Source organism: Ovis aries, chromosome 8, assembly GCF_016772045.2.
Source record: "Ovis aries strain OAR_USU_Benz2616 breed Rambouillet chromosome 8, ARS-UI_Ramb_v3.0, whole genome shotgun sequence".
In the NCBI taxonomy this organism is placed as follows: Eukaryota; Metazoa; Chordata; class Mammalia; order Artiodactyla; family Bovidae; genus Ovis; species Ovis aries.
In genome coordinates, this window is record NC_056061.1 from 78,942,619 (window position 1) to 78,962,127 (window position 19,509).

General features: G+C 47.0%; 1 protein-coding gene across 7 annotated transcripts in view; it reads right to left on the bottom strand.

The window, feature by feature from the left end:
- CNKSR3 (CNKSR family member 3) overlaps nt 1-18,892 on the bottom strand; it is a 107,722-nt gene extending 88,830 nt beyond the window's left edge. For 3 of the 7 annotated variants that reach the window (XM_027972588.3, XM_027972589.3, XM_042253654.2), the window contains exon 1: nt 16,946-18,892. In XM_027972588.3, coding sequence (XP_027828389.1) covers nt 16,946-16,997 — 52 coding nt within the window. In that variant the 5' untranslated portion in view covers nt 16,998-18,892. Of the gene's footprint in view, nt 1-11,526; nt 11,772-15,880; nt 15,992-16,945 lie in introns of all 7 variants that reach the window. The other 4 variants (XM_060419846.1, XM_042253653.2, XM_042253655.2 and 1 more) reach the window with 4 other exon arrangements.
- Nucleotides 18,893-19,509: the final 617 nt, after the last annotated feature.

The window sequence follows — 19,509 nt, forward strand, 5'->3', positions numbered from 1 at the left end:
CTGCACGATGTGGGGCCCCCTCTCCTCTGACCTCATCTCTTGCTGCTTTCCTCCTGGCTCCCTCTGCTCGAGACACCCTGGCCTCCCTGCTCCCTCCACATGCCAGGACCTGGCCTGTCTCAGAGCATCTTCCCTCTGCCAAGAACATTCTTTCACCTATTTAGCTGAGGTGCCCACCAAAAGCTTTCCCCTGGTCATCCCAGCAAACGCTGTATCCACGACTTCCCTCTGCATCCACCTATGGGCCTGGCCAGCAGCATGTACCACACCCAGGTGCTACAAGTTTTACTTACTGTCTGTCTGCCCCATTAGAACATCTCCTCCAGGAAGACAGGAAATACACTCTCTTCTTTTCACTGCTGTACCCTCAGCTCTCAGAATAGCGCCTGTACAGAGTAGGCACTCGATACATATCTGCTGATTGACTGCCTGGTGACTAACTACCCTCACCAGGCCTGGTGCAAGTGCTGGCTAACAGGGCACTCGAGTTAACAGATAGAAAAGTTAAATGCAAAAAAGTTAGGGTTATATTTCTCTTAACATGGCCTAGTGACCCTGCTTCATCCAAAACTTCATTTCCAGAGCTATACTTAATGTGAAAGACATGTGGCATCATTTCAGAATACCAGGTAGGGCAGTAAGCATTTAAAAGTCACAGCTGAGAAATGAGTAGATTTTAAAAGAAATGCCAGGTGTGCAGAATACCAGACAAGAAAGATGTTGTAAGAAAGATCGCCTATCATTTTATGGTGATGCTAGTCACTCAGTCATGTTCCACTCTTTGTGATCCCACGGACTCTAACCCGCTAGGCTTCTCTGTCCAGAAGGATTCTCCAGGCAAGAATACTGGAGTGGGTTGCCATTCCCTTCTCCAGGAGATCTTCCCAACACAGGTATCGAACCTGGGTCTCCCACATTGCATGCAGATTCTTTACCGTCTGAGCCACCAGGGAAGCTCCATCGTATTACAGTGGTTCCTGTTAAGTAAAGAATCTATTAGCTTTACCTGAAACTCACAGAAAAGATCATATCTACTTCTAAGGTCTGGTAAAGCCAATGATGAATAAGAAAACAGGTCATGTCACGCCTGTGGAGGACAGACCTGTCATCCCCTTGAGTGCCAGGCCCTGGTCAAGACCTACACACCCTTGGTGCTCTTCCAGCCGCTGTAATGCAAAGGGGCCACTAATCTCAGGGAACCGGCTCCTCAACCCACACAGGAATGGCAGCCAGAAACGCTGATCTCACTAGGCGTTGAACAAGACTGAAGGGATTACTCTAAGATGCATTTTTTGCACTGAGCGCTGCCTGTGTATCTCCATGACATGCTGTCCTGTAGGGCTCTAATCTTCTCTACTTCACTTCGTGTGCCATGTCTTAGACTGCGCCGTACCGAAATAATTCAGGGTGTCAAATTCATGTGTATTGCATCATTTCACACTCAAGGTGGAGGACCTAAATTTCCACTAACACTCTCCTATTTTAACACATTCCGTGTGCCAATCTGCATGATATTTACACCTCATTAAAACATGAGATGATCAGAGTGCTGCCGTGAGAGAGGGCACTCTGTTTTCCGGAGTGTTTGAATCATGCAAGATGCTGGTCCCGTGCAAAAGATGTCTCCTCTACAAACCAGAACATCTTCTGAGGGTGGTCCCTGTAAGGTGCGCTCACTCCCAAACCTGCAAAGCAGCTCTTCCCAGAATTCCACAGACTCCAGGGTGGCACTGCGATGCTAAGGCAGGGAGACACAAATGGTCCCCTCCTCTCCACCCCCAAGAGCAACCCTGCCAAGGCTTCAGGACCGCCCGTGGGCCATGCCTCTCTCAGCAGCCCTTCCTCCCACCCCCCTCAAGACCCCTGCTCTTACACAGGCCTCTTCAACTCTCCCCAAGAGGCCAGATCAAATGCCTCCTGGAGCTGGTCTCAGACTCCAACCACTCCTCCATCCAAAGCCCACCCCCACCCCCCAACATCCCACAATTCTGCCAGCAATATGCCTCCTTTCAAACCCCTGTATTACTTCTCCATTATCCACTGAACTAAGAACAAACTTCCTAAAGGCCAGTGGCTCTCAAACTGTCATTTATAACTGGTCTTTCTGTTCCTTGCATGAAGCAGAGGAACCAGTACCAAAAAGGAAATCTATATATTTTTTTCATTTTAAATTTTCAAAACGAATAAATAGTAGAAATAAACACATAATGAAAGTTTAACAAAAGATGATCCATAATGCATATGTGTATGTATTTATATAAATACAGCCTGTATACTCACATTAATGTGTGTGTTTATACACACATACATACACTGTTCCTTTACAAATGAACTGTTTCTTTACAAAGCAAGCTGGAACGCTGAAATACCCTGAAATCTTTGTCATGAAGTTTTGTGGATTGCATTTTGGGGTGAGTACTACCCCAGTGTGACCACTGACACTACTGCTTTTCCTGTTTGTCTCCCAACTCAGCACACCAGGAAGACAGGAAGACCTTGAGTAGACTGGTGCCTTTTCAAACACGACCACAAAAGCCAGCAGAGAAGTTAGGAGCAAATGCCTTATTTCAGGGCATTTGTTTTATTTGATACATAAAATCTTACTGTACAAACAGAAACACTTCCTATCGGGCACCAATACCACAAACCCAGTGGCAAAGTAAACTCAATCAAGAGAAGCCAAATTCCTGTTTTCACACTGAAGAGTAACTACTCAATGGTCTGCTGAGTTCATCAAGGCATCGGTATTTCTGGCTTAATAATACTTGTAGGGAATTACACATTACAATACTAGGAATAAGAGAACTTGTTAAGTAGCAAAATGAAATTAAAGATAACAGATTTGCTAAATAGTTAATGGACTGCTATATAGCTAAGTGTATCCACATCTTATATGTCTTCTTCTAAGACAATTAACATCTGACCACAACTGTCCACAGGCTTCCCAGATGGCTCAGTGGTAAAGAATCTACCTGCCAATGCAGGAGATGTGGGTTCAATCCCTGGGTAGGAAAGATCTACTGGAGTAGGAAAAGGCAACCCACTTCGGTATTCTTGTGTGGAAAGTTCCATAGACAGAGGAGCCTGGAGGGCTATAGTCCATGGGATCACAAAGAGTCAGACACAACTGAGTGACTGAGTATGCACACACAGCTATCTGCAGGAGAATCAACACACTAGCCCATAGCCCATACCAAAAAAAAGAAAACTGTTGACAGATTCCTAAAAACTAGAAAACGACACAAATAAAGCCAGACAGCCAGCTTCATTCGAAAACAAAAAGGACAACAAAAACTCAGAAGATTCTGGGTTCGTGGTCAGCAGAGACTGTGTAGCACACGTATCTTGGGGTTTGCCACAGTCTCCACCACTCCCTGTTGCTCACTTGCCCCCACATTTCAACCTCTGACATTGCCTCCAGGCCCCTGTCAGCATCTAAGTCTGCAGCTCTTGTTGCAAATCTCAGCACCACCCCTGGTCCTCAGGGTTCACCTCTGTAGCAGCTTTTCACTTCTGGATTCTCTTGGCCTTTGTCAACTGCAGGAGGCGGCTCTTAAACTCCACCTGCATGGACTGAAACAAAAGAGCTTTTCACCTTGGACTGCAGCATGTTTGCCAGTGGTTTCTGCTTTTGCTTTCCCTCCCTGCCCTTTACAACTACATGGCTTGTTCAAAGCCAGAGTGCTCAATGAAACAGAAAACCTATCCTCTCTCCCACAAAGTGCAATGGGGGAGGAGGTGTCACATTCTGCTCCTGCCTGAGTACCAGGCCTGGAAATCTCACACAAAAACCTAAACAGGTGCTGCCTGACCGTAAAACATTCCACTCATTCTGTGTTTACCTGGGGCTGAACACTCACCTAGGTGAGGTATGCAACCAAAGGATCCCCTGGGCCTGGGGTGGTGCAACTGGTTAGGAGCCCAGAGGTCAAAGGCTTTAACCCTTCCCTGCCCACTCTGCGGAAAGGATGCTTACAGACCTCATTGCATTGATGCACCTACCAAAATACGTAACAACGGTCCCTACTAGAATAGTTCTCTTTCCTAATCAACTGTTATGTGCTAGCTGAAAGCCAACTGGAGACAAGAATTATGGAGGATGGTCTGACAAACATCATTTATGGTTCCACACAAGTGGTACACATCGGTGGTTCTCAAATTTTAGCCAGCACCAGAATCACTGACAGATTGGTTAAAACAGAGCTTCCCACATTCCACACCCAGAGTCTCTGAATCTGTGAGTCTCACATAGGGCCTGAGAATTTACATGTCTAAGCTCTGATGTTGAAAAGGGAAGGCGAATGGATAAGCAACCAGGCCCTACTATATAGCACTGGAAATTATACTCAATATCCTGTGATAAACCTGAATGGAAAAGAATATGGAAAATATGTATATATACATATACCTGAATCATTCTGCTGTACAGTAGAAATTTGCAAATCAACTATACTTCACTAAATTTTTTTTGAAACTTACACTTAATTAAATTAAAACAGGATCCAGCTTTTATTTATATTTATATTTATATACACTTGTTTAAAACAAAAAGTAGATTGCAGTTTGGAAACACTAAAAAAGAAAAAAAAAAAAAAGGAAGTTCAGGAGCAATGTCTTGTGGTGACAAGACATTGAGCCACATTATGCTTACTTCTTGCAAATGTCAGGAACCAGGGACAATTGTCACAGATTTACAGGTGCTCATTAAGTATCCCAACTAAGTGGCCCAGTGGTAAAGACTCTGCCGGCCAAGCAGGAGACCCAGGTTCGATCCCTGGGTTGGGAAAATGCCCTGGAATAGTAAATGGAAACCCATTCCAGTATTCTTGCCTGGGAAATCCCATAGACAGAGAAGCCTGGTGGGCAACAGTCCATGGGGTCCCAAAGAGTCGAACAAGACTGAGTGAGTAAGCACAAGAAAGAATTAGTGTTTCTCCACCTCCAAAAAGAGTCTTTCTTTGCATATCAGCTTTAGATGAGATTCTTAAACCTGGCTGAGGGGTTCAGTTCAGTCATTCAGTCAAGTCTGACTCTTTGTGACCCCATGGACCACAACACTCCAGGCCTCCTTGTCCACCACCATCTCCCGGAGTTTACTCAAACTCATGTCCATTGAGTCGGTGATGCCATCTAACCATCTCATCCTCTGTCATCCCCCTCTCCTCCAGCCTTCAATCTTTCCCAGCCTCAGGGTCTTTTCCAATGAGTCAGTTCTTCGCATCAGGTGGCCAAAGTATTGGAGTTGCAGCTTCAACATCAGTCCTTCCAATGGATATTCAGGACTGATTTCCTTTAGGATAGACTGGTTAGATCTCCTTGCAGTCCACAGGACTCTCAAGAGTCTTCTCCAACACCACAGTTCAAAAGCATCAATTCTTCGGTGCTCAGCTTTCTTTAGAGTCCAACTGTCACATCCAAACATGACTACTGGAAAGATCATAGCTTTGACTAGACGATCTTTGTTGGCAAAGTAATGTCTCTGCTTTTTAATATGCTGTCTAGGTTGGTCATAACTTTCCTTCCAAGGAGTAAGCATCTTTTAATTTCATGGCTGCAGTCACCATCTGCAGTGATTTTGGAGCCCCAAAAAATAAAGTCTCTCACTGTTTCTACTGTTTCCTCCTCTATTTGCCATGAAATGATGGGACCAGATGCCATGATCTTCATTTTCTGAACGTTGAGTTTTAAGCCAACTTTTTCACTCTCCACTTTCACTTTCATCAAGAGGCTCTTTAGTTCTTCTTCACTCTCTGCCATAAGGGTGGCGTCATCTGCATATCTGAGGTTATTGATATTTCTCCCGGCAATCTTGATTCCAGCTTGTGCTTCTTCCAGCCCAGCGTTTCTCATGATGTACTCTGCATAGAAGTTAAATAAGCAGGGTGACAGTATACAGCCTTGATGTACTCCTTTCCCTATCTAGAACCAGTCTGTTGTTACATGTCCAGGTTGCTTCCTGACCTGCATACAGATTTCTCAAGAGCCAGGTCAGGTGGTCTGGTATTCCCATCTCTTTCAGAATTTTCCACTGTTTGTTGTGATCCACACCGTCAAAGGCTTTGGCATAGTCAAGAAAGCACAAATAGATGTTTTTCTGGAACTCTCTTGCTTTTTCCATGATCCAGCAGATGTTGGCAATTTGATCTCTGGTTCCTCTGCCTTTTCTAAACCCAGCTTGAACATGTGGAAGTTCACAGTTCACATACTGTTGAAGTCTGGCTTGGAGAATTTTGAACATTATTTTACTAGCATGTGAGATGAGTGCAATTGTGTGGTAGATTGAGCAACAGTATGAAAATGCCTAGCATGCTTGTAACCAAATCACTTCATACCATCAACACTTCATGTCTAACTAGCAAGGAGTATTTGTGTTTTTTATTTAATTCTTATTACCAACAATTTTAGCTTCTGGTGTAGACAGTCATTTTCATAAACTCTACTGACAGCTGTGTCATCTGCTTACAGTGAGTTTAAGACTCCAGTTGAAATCCATGCTAAGATGGTGCTGACGGTATCAATGATGCTTCGTGAAGTCTGGTCCCACTCTACACAGTGAGCTAGTTTTCCTGTTTCAAAGGTCATATTCCAGGCAGACTTTTGACTTGATTCTCTCCAAGACATGGTAATATAAAACTACTCTGAGAACACAAAAGTCTGTTCAATTAACATAGGTTAAAGTTAGAAACACATAAACACACACTCACTCACGTACACACACATCCACTCCTAAACCCCAAACTTCTGAATTTCCCGTCTGCTGCAAATCTCTGAAAATAGGAAATAGAATATTTCCTTTCACTAAAAGGTCTTCCTCAGGAAGGCATGATTCATACGGTCATGCTCGCCGCCTTTTCTGACTGATGACACAGAGGGGGTTTCCTCTAAAAGCCTGAGAGATACCCTCCTTAAAGGTGTGGGGCTGACATCAGGTGTGCGAGGCAAAGCTTCTAGGTTATTCTAACGTCAACCTGTGCTGCTGTGCTAAGTCGCTTCAGTCGGGCCCAACTCATTGCAACACTATGGGCCACAGCCCGCCAGGCTCTTCTGTCCATGGGATTCTCCAGGCAAGAATACTGGAGTGGGTTGCCATTCCCTTCTCCAGGGGATCTCCCCAACACAGAGAGCGAACCCACGTCTCTTATGTCTCCTGCACTGGCAGGTGGATTCTTTACCGTTAGTGCCAACTGGGAAGCCCCAAAATAAACTTATGTTGTGCTGTGCTTAGTTGCTCAGTCGTGTCCAATTCTGTGCAACCCGCATGGACTGTAGCCCTCCAGGCTCCTCTGCCCATGGGATTCTCCAGGCAAGAATACTACAGTGGGTTGCTGTGCCCTTCTCCAGAGGATCTTCCCAACCCAGGGATCAAACCTGCGTCTCCTGCATTACAGGCAGATTCTTTACCATCTAAGCCACCAGGGAAGCCCAAGAAAACTGGAGTGGTTAGCCTATCCCTTTTCCCAGAAATCTTCCTGACCCAGGGATCAAACTGGGGTCTCCTGCATTGCAGGTGGATTCTTTACCAGCTGAGCTACTAGGGAAGCCTCAGTATAAACCTACTGGCCTTCAGTTCTCTCCCACTCACTCCTTCCCTGTTGATAAGTGATGCACTGTGGTTTAAAAAAAAAAATGTGTTCAACCCATACCCCATAGAAGGCTCAGTCGTGTCCGACTCTTTGCGACCCCATGAACTGTAGCCTACCAGGCTCCTCTGCCCATGGGATTTTGTAGGCAATAGTACTGGAGTGGATTGCCATTTCCTTCTCCAGTGTCCAACTCTCACCTGTTGAAAATTTCTCAAAATACTCACTGCTCAATCAAAACTATGGTGACTCAATTTTCTAAAGTAAAATTATGATAGTCTTTTAGTGGAGCAAAATATTTTCCATTAGATCTATTGACCAGCTCCTTTGACTCAACTATTTTCAAGTTTTCATACAAAAAGCTTTCTGATTTTTACAACCTACTGAATCCTAAGGAACTGTTTTGCTCTAGTAAACACAACTGCCTCTGCCCTCCTGATCCCAGGTTAAAAACTGTTCAGTCATTTGATGTCAAAGAAAACAAACTAGGCTAAGTCCACTTTCACAAAAACCCTATTCATAGATGGATAAACAGCCTCAGAAACTGTAACTCCCAGCAAAATGTGCCAGAAGAAAACAATGACGTGAACGAAGCATGTGAACGCAGAGAGGAGGGCTGCACCTCCCTTTTAAATGACAAGAGAGTAATCAGGATGCGGGGAGCAGAGGGGAGCTCCTAACCCTGGCAGAGAAAGGAAAAAAAAAAAAAGAATCTACATCCCAAATTCAAAGATAATTTTTATATTATCCGATGTGATGTTACCAGTGAACCAACAGTACCTAGACCTTGGCTTCTCAGATGCTGGAGTCAGCAATACCTTCACCCAATATAGTAATAATATTATCTCCAGAATATCGCAGTGCCTTCCAGCAGGGCTCCCTAAACTCACTTCTGCCTCGAGAATCCAGATCAGATCATGTCACTCCCCTGCCCTCCATAGTAACTAGAAAATATTGCAAATGCCTAAGACCTGTAAGACCCTCCATGACCTGACCATTGTGTCTCTCTCTCACCCCAACCCCATCCAGCACAGCCCCACTGTCTTTGCTCTTCATGACTCTACCATGCTTCCATTCTTCAAAGGCTCCAAGTTCATTTGCACCTCAGGGCCTTTGCACTGACTGTCCCTTGGCCTACAATGGTGCTCCCCCTCATTTTCCAGTGACTGGTTCCTTCTTGCCTTTCATACCCAAGTATCATCTTCTCAGAGGGAGACACCATCCAAAGAAGCCCACCAATCAGTCATGCTCCTTCACCTCTCTGATCATGACTGGATATTTTCTTGTTCATCTGCTTTGTTAGGAGAAGGCAATGGCACCCCACTCCAGTACTCTTGCCTGGAAAATCCCCTGGATGGAGGAGCCTGTTGGGCTGCTCTCCATGGGGTCACACAGAGTCGGGCACGACTGAAGCAACTCAGCAGCAGCAGCAGCAGCATCTGCTTGTTTGGGTGGTGGTTTTGTTACTGTTGCTTGTCATCCCTACTTCTGCCCCATTAAAGCAGGCACCCAGCTGGACCCCTGCACCTAAAACACAGATGGATCTCCAGCGCCTGGACCTGGAGGTGCTAAGTTCCACAATGCCTGGAACTTAGTAGGTCCTCAGCAATCAGCTGCTGAATGAAAAAAATTCTCTTTTTACTCAGCATGGAATTTGACATCAAGGAAAGTGTTCTTCCTGAGCTCTCTCCAAGGCAGCCACGACTAAACCTTTCCATGGTATCACCTTCCCACAGGACATATGCTCAATTTTCAGTCGCGATCAACTCTTTGCAACCCCTTGGATTGCAGCTCACCAGGCTCATCTGTCCACAGGATTTTCCAGATAAGAATCCTGGAGTGGGCCGCCACTTCCTCCTCCAAGGGATCTTCCCAACCCAGGGATCGAACCCGCGCTTCCTGTGCCCCTGCATTGGCACGTAGATTCTTTACCACTAAGCCACCGGGGAAGCCCCCTACAGGACACACAAGGTGCCCAAAGGAAGTGAGAGAAAAGTGCCCAAGGAAATAATGAGGAGAAGGCAGAGAGTGAAGTTAACTTACCACCTACCTATCAACACAGAGGAGGATGGAACTGTCATAAATTATTAGTAATCGTGAAAGATGACGATCAGTCACAACAGAATAAAATACTTAAGCGATAATAACAATTATAGTACATATTAACTTGGAGTTATTATGAATTAATCAATAACGAGTTTGTGAACACATATATGCCATACATTATGCAAAATGCTTTCTTTATGTTACCTCTTTTAATTCTAACAAAAACACTGAGTTAATTAGCAGTCCCATGTCACAGATAGGAAAACTCAGGCAAGTTTAGGGAAGACAAGATACTTACCCAAGTTTTCAAATCAGTTACTGTCAAATACAGAATCTGAATCCAGCTCTATTTTATTCCAAACCATGCATATTATTCACCAGGCCTAATCTCTCCCATAGCAGTTACAATGAAAAAGCTGTGACGAATCAAAGGCAAGCAGGAAATGAAGCCATAAAAATCACAGGTGCTGTTGAAGAAAGTTAAATGTATGTACGGATGGATGGATGTGGTTCCATCAAATAGAAATGTTAACTGTAGCAGACAAAAACAAAACTATCATATGACACTCAAAATAAAATAAACAACAGATTAAGAGAATCAAAAAGTGAAATGATTCATTCTATTACAGAGCTGCGTTCGGAAACAATACAACACAGTCAACAAACTACAATAAAAATAAGTAACTGGCAAGAAGAGTCTCAAATGCTAAAAGGTCAGGTCCAAAATCGGTAGAGTTCTGCTCAACTGTGAAATAAAAAAAGAAAGAAGGAAAGAGAAAGAAAAGGAATGTATCCCAAGAGTAGAAACCCTGAAGGGATCCTCAGGAAATACAAAAGTCCAAAGTTCTTTGAAGTCGCCCCTCCCATCACTTGTTGATGGAGAGAGAACGGAAAGCACCATCTTGGCCAGAGGAGGCACAGGGGCTGCCCAAAACAAGAGAACCAGAAGTCTGTGGGGTCTGGCCTTCTGACCTGGGACAACTCATGCCACGTCTGAAGCCTCTCTCCTCATCTATGGTAGAGGGATACCTTCACTGTGCCCCCCTGGGGCTTGTGAAAATGTCAGATGAGCACAAATATGGACGAGCTCGGGTAAATAAAACCTGGTTGAAAGCCCAGCTAATGGCTAAATCACGGGTGAAAACCCCAGAAACCTCACAAAACGAGAGCAAAGAGGAAAAAGGGGTGAGAACACGGGATGTCCCAGAGCTGGAACACACCAAGTTAGGAACGGACAAACAGCAAGATGGTGATGACACAGAAGCAGTGGGACAGAACAGAGAAGTGCCCGCAGCTTTCCGCAATGATGTGAACGCAAAAGGGAGGCGTGCAGGTGCGGTGTGAACAATCTCCACCGTCACAGAGCTCAGACACCCAGCCTCAATGTGCTTCCAAATTTTGAGACCTGCCCTGAAATGACATTCAGTGTCATTTTCCAGCAACAAAGAAGTCTCCCTTCAAAATCATCTAAGTTTGGTGAACCTGGTGCAGTAGCAGACGGTAGGGCCAGTGATTGGCTAAAAGGCCATCTCATCCTCCTGAATCCACCTGAGGATCTTAAGAGCACACTTCAACCATACACACCCACAGCCACCCCCTGACGCCCTTCCTACTGCTTATCTTCAAAAAAAAAAAAAAAACTAGGAAAAAAATGTTGTTATGAGAACACTTCACGTCCCAAGAAATATGGAAGAAAGCTCAAGAGAAATGTCTCATTCAGTTTGCGGAGAAGCACCTGATGCTGTTGCTAGGTGGTGCTTATAAACATAAACACACACCCTAAGATTGCTTTTCTGCTTTAATTAGTGGCCAAGTCAAGCACCCTGAAGTTAAGTGTCATCCCTGGGGACCTTAAATGAAACAGATGGAGCCCAAGTCCGATCAGACCAGCAGGACCTACCAGCGAAGGGAGAAAACCCATTTGCAGCGGCTGCTAGAACAGAGCTCTCCAGCCGCATTGAGCACACAGATCACTAGGGCCTCTTGTTAAAATGCAGATTCTGAGTCAGCAGGCTTGTAGCTTCTGCATCTCTAACAAGCTCCCGGGTGATGCGGGTGCCACGAGTCTTGGACCAGGCGCCAGACAGGGGTCCACAGTCCAAAGCAAGGGCCAGTCCTAACGCCATGGTCATGGAAGTCCAGTTACTGCAAGAAAACAGTTCAGAAAATACAATTGGAACTTATTTACCCAAAGAAAGTGCATGACACTGGCGAGAAGCACCTATTATCACATGGCAAACTAAGATTCTTCCCCTGATTAGTGATGTTGGGCATCTTTTCATATACTTGCTGGGCATCTGTGTGTGTCTTGTCACTTTTTATTATTTCTGCATTTTAGTATTTTTAAAAGAAATTTGCCTAAGATGAATTAATAGTCTTTCATATGCTTTTTTCTAATATTTTTAGTTTACTCTTCTTAATTAAGCTTTAGCTACACCTAGAATTTACTTTGCAGATAGGATGCAACACTATTGTTATGAGTATAAAATGTAGAGAATTTAATAAAATATCAAGTTAGAAAAAGCCAGAGGAGGAGGGGCCAGGAAACAAGAACCTTCTTAACCAGCTACAAGTCCCACCCCGGGTCCTCTGCGTGCCTGGCAGAGAAATCTCCACGACACCAACTGGTGTCCCTGAATGGTAAGAATCAACCTTTTGACAGACAAGGCCGCTCAGAGAGAACAATTTATGACCTGGAGCTATAGGATAAAAGAGGAGAGGAAGCAATAAAAATAAGGAGTAGTAATATAAGAGCTTACATAAGCTCATACAGGCAGAGGAGATACCAGGATACACACTCAGAGTCTGATTTCATAGCCCCTGCTCTCTAAGTTCCAATACCTGGTATAAGCCGCAGAAGTAATGAAATAATGGAGCAGAGAAAGGCATTTAGAGCATCATCGCCTATCAGCATGGTACCAAACACTCCCTCTCTCTGCTTTAGTTTCTTTGTCTTTACTAGGGGTTAATAACGGTTCATACACCTCTCTGAGTTTTCTGAGGGTGAAATGAAAAAGCCTAAATGAAGTATGTGGCCCACTGTCTGATACATAATAAATGCTTCAATGAATGTTTTTCTATTATTATGATTAAGAAAACTCTATGGCTGGAGTCCAGGAGATAGAAATGGCAAGAAATTGGAATAAAGCAGAGTTCTTGACCCATGGCCAAATGGTAGATCTACGGCTGCCAAAAGAAAAGGACCTTCCTTTTTCAGCAACCCTAGAGGCTAAAGGAAGAAGAACCAGCTAACTGGAACCAGGATGACGAAGAGCCTGAGATCCTGATGGCACCACGAAGCCCCCATGAAGTCCTAAATTCCCTATCCCCAGACTTCTTTTACAAGGAAAAAACAAAACTCATTTGGTTAGTCCACCAAAAACTGGGTTTTCTGTTACATAGAGCTGATCTTTTTCTTGCCTGATACATGTTATAAAAGTTCATTTGCTTTGCAAAATCCTTTACCAAATCATCTGGCAGGCATAGTGCCATGAAACGATGAATTGATATGACTTACAAATAACTTTCCTGACACATACAGAATAGGGAGAATAAGACACACACAGCAGATGAGGCTCCTGCATTAACACATGACAGAGGACTCATGCTGGGGCTTCTGATGGTCTCCTTATCAGTGTGGTAAAGATGCTGCCAGTCCTCTACGGGTGACCCTCGGAAGAACCTCCTGAGAAGATGGACAGAAACAAAGCCCACCCGTCTGTGGCCAAACACTTCTCAGCTGTGTGCCAATGGTCAGGGTACTTAACTTGCCTGTGCCTCGGTGTTCTCAAGTGCAAAATGGAAATGACAGCTCCTGCCTCAAAGGGTGCTTGCGTATTTAAGTGAGCTAACATATGTACAATGCTTAGACCTGCGCTAACACTCACTGAGGATCTACTAATATCATGGTACAGTTCCCCTGGTGGCTCAGAAGGTCAAGAATCTGCCTGCAGTGCGGAAGACCCAGGTTCGATCCCTGGCTTGGGAAGATCCCCTGGACAATGGACTGGTAACCCACGCCAATACTCTTGCCTGGAGAATTCCATGGACAGAGGAGCCTGGGGGACTACAGTCCATGGGTGTGCAAAGAGTCAGACACGACTGAGCGACTAACACTTTCGTTTTGTTTCACTTCACTACTAATATTGCAACACTGGTGGTGGTACTGCTGCTGCTGCTGCTGCTAAGTCACTTCAGTCGTGTCCGACTCTGTGCGACCCCATAGAAGGCAGCCCACCAGGCTCCCCCAGCCCTGGGATTCTCAAGGCAAGAACACTGGAGCGGCTTGCCATTTCCTTCTCCAATGCATGAAAGTGAAAATTGAAAGTGAAGTCGCTCAGTCCCGTCTGTCTCTTAGCGACTCCATGGACTGCAGCCTACCAGGCTCCTCCGTCCATGGATTTTCCAGGCAAGACACTGGAGTGGGGTGCCATGGCCTTCTCCGGTAGTGCTAGCGATTAACAAATAAAAATAGTAACAATAATAAAAACCAGATGAATTACTTCATTCTGTAGACATCAACCTTTTTCCTAATGTATGCATCTGCCTAATAACATCAGCATGAAAGCAAGCTATAGATTCTGGTTGGATTTAGACAGCTTTAAATCTAAGGCTTTCGCCAGTGTTCACCATCACTGCTACCACAGTCATAAGATGCCAAGAGTGGTAAAGTCTACACGAAGAGCTGCTTATCAGTAGGATGTATTTATAAAATGGGGGTTGGGTAGAAAGGTTAACAAAGACAGCTAAAAATAGTCCTATAAGCAAACAAGTTTGCATAAGCCAACAGTTCATTAAAAAGTCAATACTTTCACATCACGACTCTTGAGAAATATTCAAGTAATGTGTCACGCAATTTGGGAGAATGTAGCCTCTTGTCTAAGAGTTGGCTACACACTTGCTCTTTTTATCTTTTCTAAATTCTAACACAGAAAGTATCCAGGTCACTCTATGGGGCTGCACCTAAGGGTCTAAAGGGCATAAGCATTTTGTATAAAGTTGCCACGTGGTAGCCACAGGTATGTACCCTAATCAGCACCCAATGCTCCAGACATCAAGACACTGAAAACTGAACCACCCATAACTGCTCTTGCGGGCCAATAGGAAACCTTCCCTCAGTGAGAGCGGTCTCCACTAAGTCACAGCGTCAAGGCAGGAGGAGCCCAAAAGCAGTTTAATCTGCTCTCTTTTAAATGCTAAACAAGCATAACAGATTATAAATTTACACTTCTCTCCTAATCTCAAGGGGGATCAAAAAAAAAAAAAAAAAAGGCAAAAATCTTGAGGGTGTGAAGACCTCACTCCAAAATACCCCTGTGTGCCTGTTACCGCTTTTCTGGTTGTACATTATCAGGTAGGCTGGCAACTGCTCAGGAAAGCCAAAGAGTGGTAAGTTTAACCCTTTCTTTCACTCCGGCGCAACACTATCCACAGAAATATAACGGGAGGTGCACAAGTCAGCCGCTTGTGTAACTTTACATTTTTCAGGAGCCACCTTTCAGAGGGTAAAAATACACAGGTGAAATTAACTTTAGTAATAAACTTTATTTACCCCCAATGTCAAAATACTATCAACATGTAATGACTATTAAAAAAAACTAGTAATGAGATAGCTTATACGCTGTTTTCACCCTAGGGCGTATTCCACACTTAGAGCACAGGGCAATTCGGACCAGCCATATGTCAAGAGCCCAAGGCCCATGAGTGACTAGTGGCTACCATATTAGACAGAGGAGCTCTCCAGATCAAAAACTGATCTCATCAGTTTTCTAGGTTGCTTCTCTGATGGACACACTGGTAAAATAGATCAACCAACTCAGACCAGACAAGCTGCTAGACAAGGGACCTAGTAGTATCTTGGATAGGGGAACACATCCCATTTCAAAATAGCATCTGGGTCTCTACAGATTTTATGTTTTATATCAAGCACAGACATTGTTAGTTACACATTACTCCACATAGAAGTATTTGGTGTTTTCATCTTCGCTTTAAGTAAGAGCCCCCAAAACTTTGGTCCCTGGACAAACCTCTTTTCAGGAGAGAGTGTATCCTGTCCCTTCTCCCAGAATGAATGGTCAGAGATGCCCCCCACTGACACCCCACATCTCCCACACGTCTGGGACACCCCATTGCACATGGTCTGTGTGTATTCGGCAGGCGGGAGAAATGAGATGCAGAGATGACCAGTGTTGGAGATGCTGCAGCCATGGGTGAGACAGTTAGAAAGATGACCTGATCTTACCCGCGTTACCTACCTCTCGGGCTTACGGATGACCAAGGGCAATAACAGAGACAGAGCTCTTAGCCAACTGTAAAGCGCTACACAATTCTAGTTATTATTATTGAGAAAGGACACCATTCCTCACCTGAAAGAGCAGATAGAAGAAAGAAAACAAAATAGTAACTTGACACAGACAGATGCTGAGCTGGGCAGGGGGTGTGGAACCCACGAAAACACGGGTTGTTCTTGGCGGACCCATTCTCTTGAAAGGATTCGTAGAGGCTTGAAGAACCTTTATCACTTTTGCTTGGAAATCGTGGGAGGTACTTAACAGCAAGAGTGACAGCTCAGAGTCCAAGCCCCCAGCCTCGGTCCAGCACCCGCGGCCTCTTCAACCCACGGCCTGTCCTCGTCCCCAAAGACGGCGTAACTCAGGATAATGGTTCCAAGCAGACTTCTTCACAGGGTTTAGATGTGGCCTAAGACTGCGGCGCCAGCGGGGGGTACTGGCGCCTTCCCGGAGCAAAAGTCACCGAGTCCCGGGGAGTCTGGCTCCAGGCTTCTCGCCGGCGCGAATGCCTCAGTGTTGGCTCCGGTGCTGCCCCGGCTCCTTCTCCAACAAAAACAGAGAGGCTCGCCGGGCCGCCGGAGTCTCCCCGTACCTGTCCAACCGCCTCTTCACGCTGCGAACTGCTCTGGGCAGGCGGCGTTTTTACGAGGTCCGAGGGGAGTCACCCACACAAAGGCGCCTTGTGCTTCTGCGCTCCCGGGTGGGCAGCCGGGCCTCCGGGCACCGCACCCCGGTAGGGCAGGGCGGGCGCCCCGGCCCGACATCCGCGCCCCCAACCCTCATCCTCAGAGGCCACCCGTACTCCCCGGGTTTAAAGATGAGGCTCCCCTCGGCTGGCCACAACCCGCACCCCCGAAAGCGGGCACCAGAACGACAGGCGCAGAGAAGTTTGCAGGCTCACCGCGCTGCGCTCTCAAAGCTTCTCGCCTGCAGAAGGGGCTGAGCGCCACCCCCCCGCCCCCGATCCCAGCTCCCCGCCGGCCCGATCCCCCGGGCTGGAGACGCCGGGGGACCCCCAGGCTCGCTTACCTCTAGTCCAGTCCACCACTTGCTTGGGGCTCCACTTGGTCACCGGTTCCATCGTGGAGGGCCGGGCACCCAGCGGGGCTGGAGTCGGCGGTGAAGTCCTGCTGCCCTCCCGGGACGGCGCGCCCCGCGGCCGGTCCCCGCGCCCGAGCGCCCTGTCAAGGCTGCATGGCCGCCGCCGTCAGCGGGGCATCCCAGCGCGGCGCGGCCCGGGCGGCGCGGCCCGCTCCCCGGCGCACGGGACAGCGGCGCGGCCCCTCCTCCGGCGGCCACCGTCCAGCTGCAGCTCCTCCTCCTCGTCCCCCGCGGCCGCCGCCGCCGCCGGGACTCCAGACACAGCTGCCGCTCCTAGGCTACGGGCGCTGCGGGAACGCGGGGCAGGGAGTCCAGATTCCCCGGGCCTCAGTTCCGAGCGCGGGACCTTTCCGCCGCCCCTCTGCGCCGCCGGGCCGGGACCGCTGCCTCCGGTTCTCGGGCCGCGCGCTCGGCTCCCAGTCCAGCTCCTCCTCTGGGCGGCTGAGCTCTGCGGGGTCCCCGATCCTCGTGCGCCGGCGTCCCGAGCCTTCCCGCCCGCAGGTCCCACCTCCTGCTCCTCCCGGGAGCGCCGCACCGGGGCGGGGAGGAGCGCAGAGCCCGCGCGCTCGGGTTACAAAGTTCCAGCTCCCGGTGGCGCGCGCGGAATAAAAGAGGGGGCGGGGCCGGACACCCGGCGAAACTCGTGGGAGGGGGCGGGGCCGCCCGGGTCGGCCGACTCCGGTTACTTTCGCCCTGGAAACCTGCTTTCGCTCACCCGGAGTGGTCCCAGCCGACTTTCCTTTTCAGGGGGCGCACTGTAGATGCGCGTGCATCCTGGAGAGCCCGTTGGGCTTGGGGGAGGCCAAGGTCCTATTTAGTACCGGTTCAGTTTGTCTGGCTGTGAGCAGCAAGACAATGAAAAATAATAAAGTCAAAAACTAAATTTCAGATCTCCGTGTTTAAGTGCTTTGCGTCAATATTGCTCTGTGATCCAGACCTCCTCCTTTTACATTTCTTTAGGGAAAATTGTTTTATTTATATCTTGGATGACATTGTGGCAATTTAAGCCACTGCTCTTCTGTAAATTTATTGAAGTATGGTTGATCTACCATGTGTTAATTTCTGCTGTGTGGTGCCATGGTAAAGAACGTGCCTACCAATACAGGAGACACAGGAGACTCTGGTTCGATTCCTGGGTAGGGAAGATTCTCTGGAGGAGTAAATGGCAACCCACTCCAGTATTCTTGCCTGAAAAATTCCATGGACAGAGGAGCCTCGCTGGGTACAGTCCATGGGGTTGCAAAGAGTCGGACATTACTGAGCAGGCACATGGACGCAGTTTCTACTGTACACCGAAGTGATTCAGTTATGAATGTGCGTACATCCTTTTTCATATTCTTTTCCACTATAGTTAATCCCAGGACGTTGAATATAGTTCCCTGTGCTGTGCAGTAGACTCTCGCTTACCCATTCTATGTATAAGAGTTTGCATCTGCTAATCCCAAACTCCCGATCTATCCCTCTTCCACCTCCTCACACCTGGGCAACCACAAGTCTATGTCTGTAACTCACTTCTCTTTTAACGCTGTGGCAATATGTCCACTTCGCAACGAAAATGAATCATAAAAAACTGGTAGCGTTTAGCGTTCTATATTACTGTATTGTAATACTCATCTTTGCGAAGAGAGCTAATGCTCATTTGAATTAGTCATCAATCGTGAAGGGAAAGTTGTTAGCCAGCTCTTTAAAAAAAAAAAAAAAAAAGCCTGTGCACAGTTTCGGCGACTGACAGAGGGCCCTTTTACTTTCATGGACTCCGTCTGAGGCCAGAGTTAACCCGGAACTGGGAGGAAGTCCTAAATTCGAATGTCTGCCTCTCCTCCCTCAAGCCTCACTGCACCGCCGCCCCACCCCAGTCCCTGTGCTCTCCGCCTCCCACTCACAGAGATTCTGTGGCACTTAGTGATTCTTACCTTCAACTGCATTATTCATTTACGTCTTCCGGTTGGAGACTGGTAACTTCGCGGGGCGGGGCGGGGGCGGGCAGAACTTACCTGATATTACATAGTGCTTTTCTCCTCTCCCTCTTCCTATCACTTGGCTGGTGGCACCTAGCAGGAGTCAAAGGTGTGGCTGGTGTTTATCCATTCGCTTAATATGTATCTGTGGATGCCTCCTGAGTGCCAACCAGCCACTGCATTCATGAACTATCTGTTGAATTGGTGATATGGGTGGCTCAGACTGTAAAGCGTCTGCCTGCAATGCGGGAGACTCGGGTTCGATTCCTGGGTCGGGAAGGTCCCCTGGGGAAGGAAATGGCAATCCACTCCAGCACTCTTGCCTGGAAAATCCCATGGATGGAGGAGCCTGATAGGCTACAGTCCATGGGGTCGCAAAGAGTCGGACACGACTGAGCGACTTCACTTTCACTATTTATAGAGGTCTGCTTGAATGCACATGTTGGAAGGATGGCGGACAGAAGGCCTACGCTTCTGTTGTATGGTATGATGAGCTGGAGTGCCCAAGAAGAATAAATATATTTGGAAAAGTGA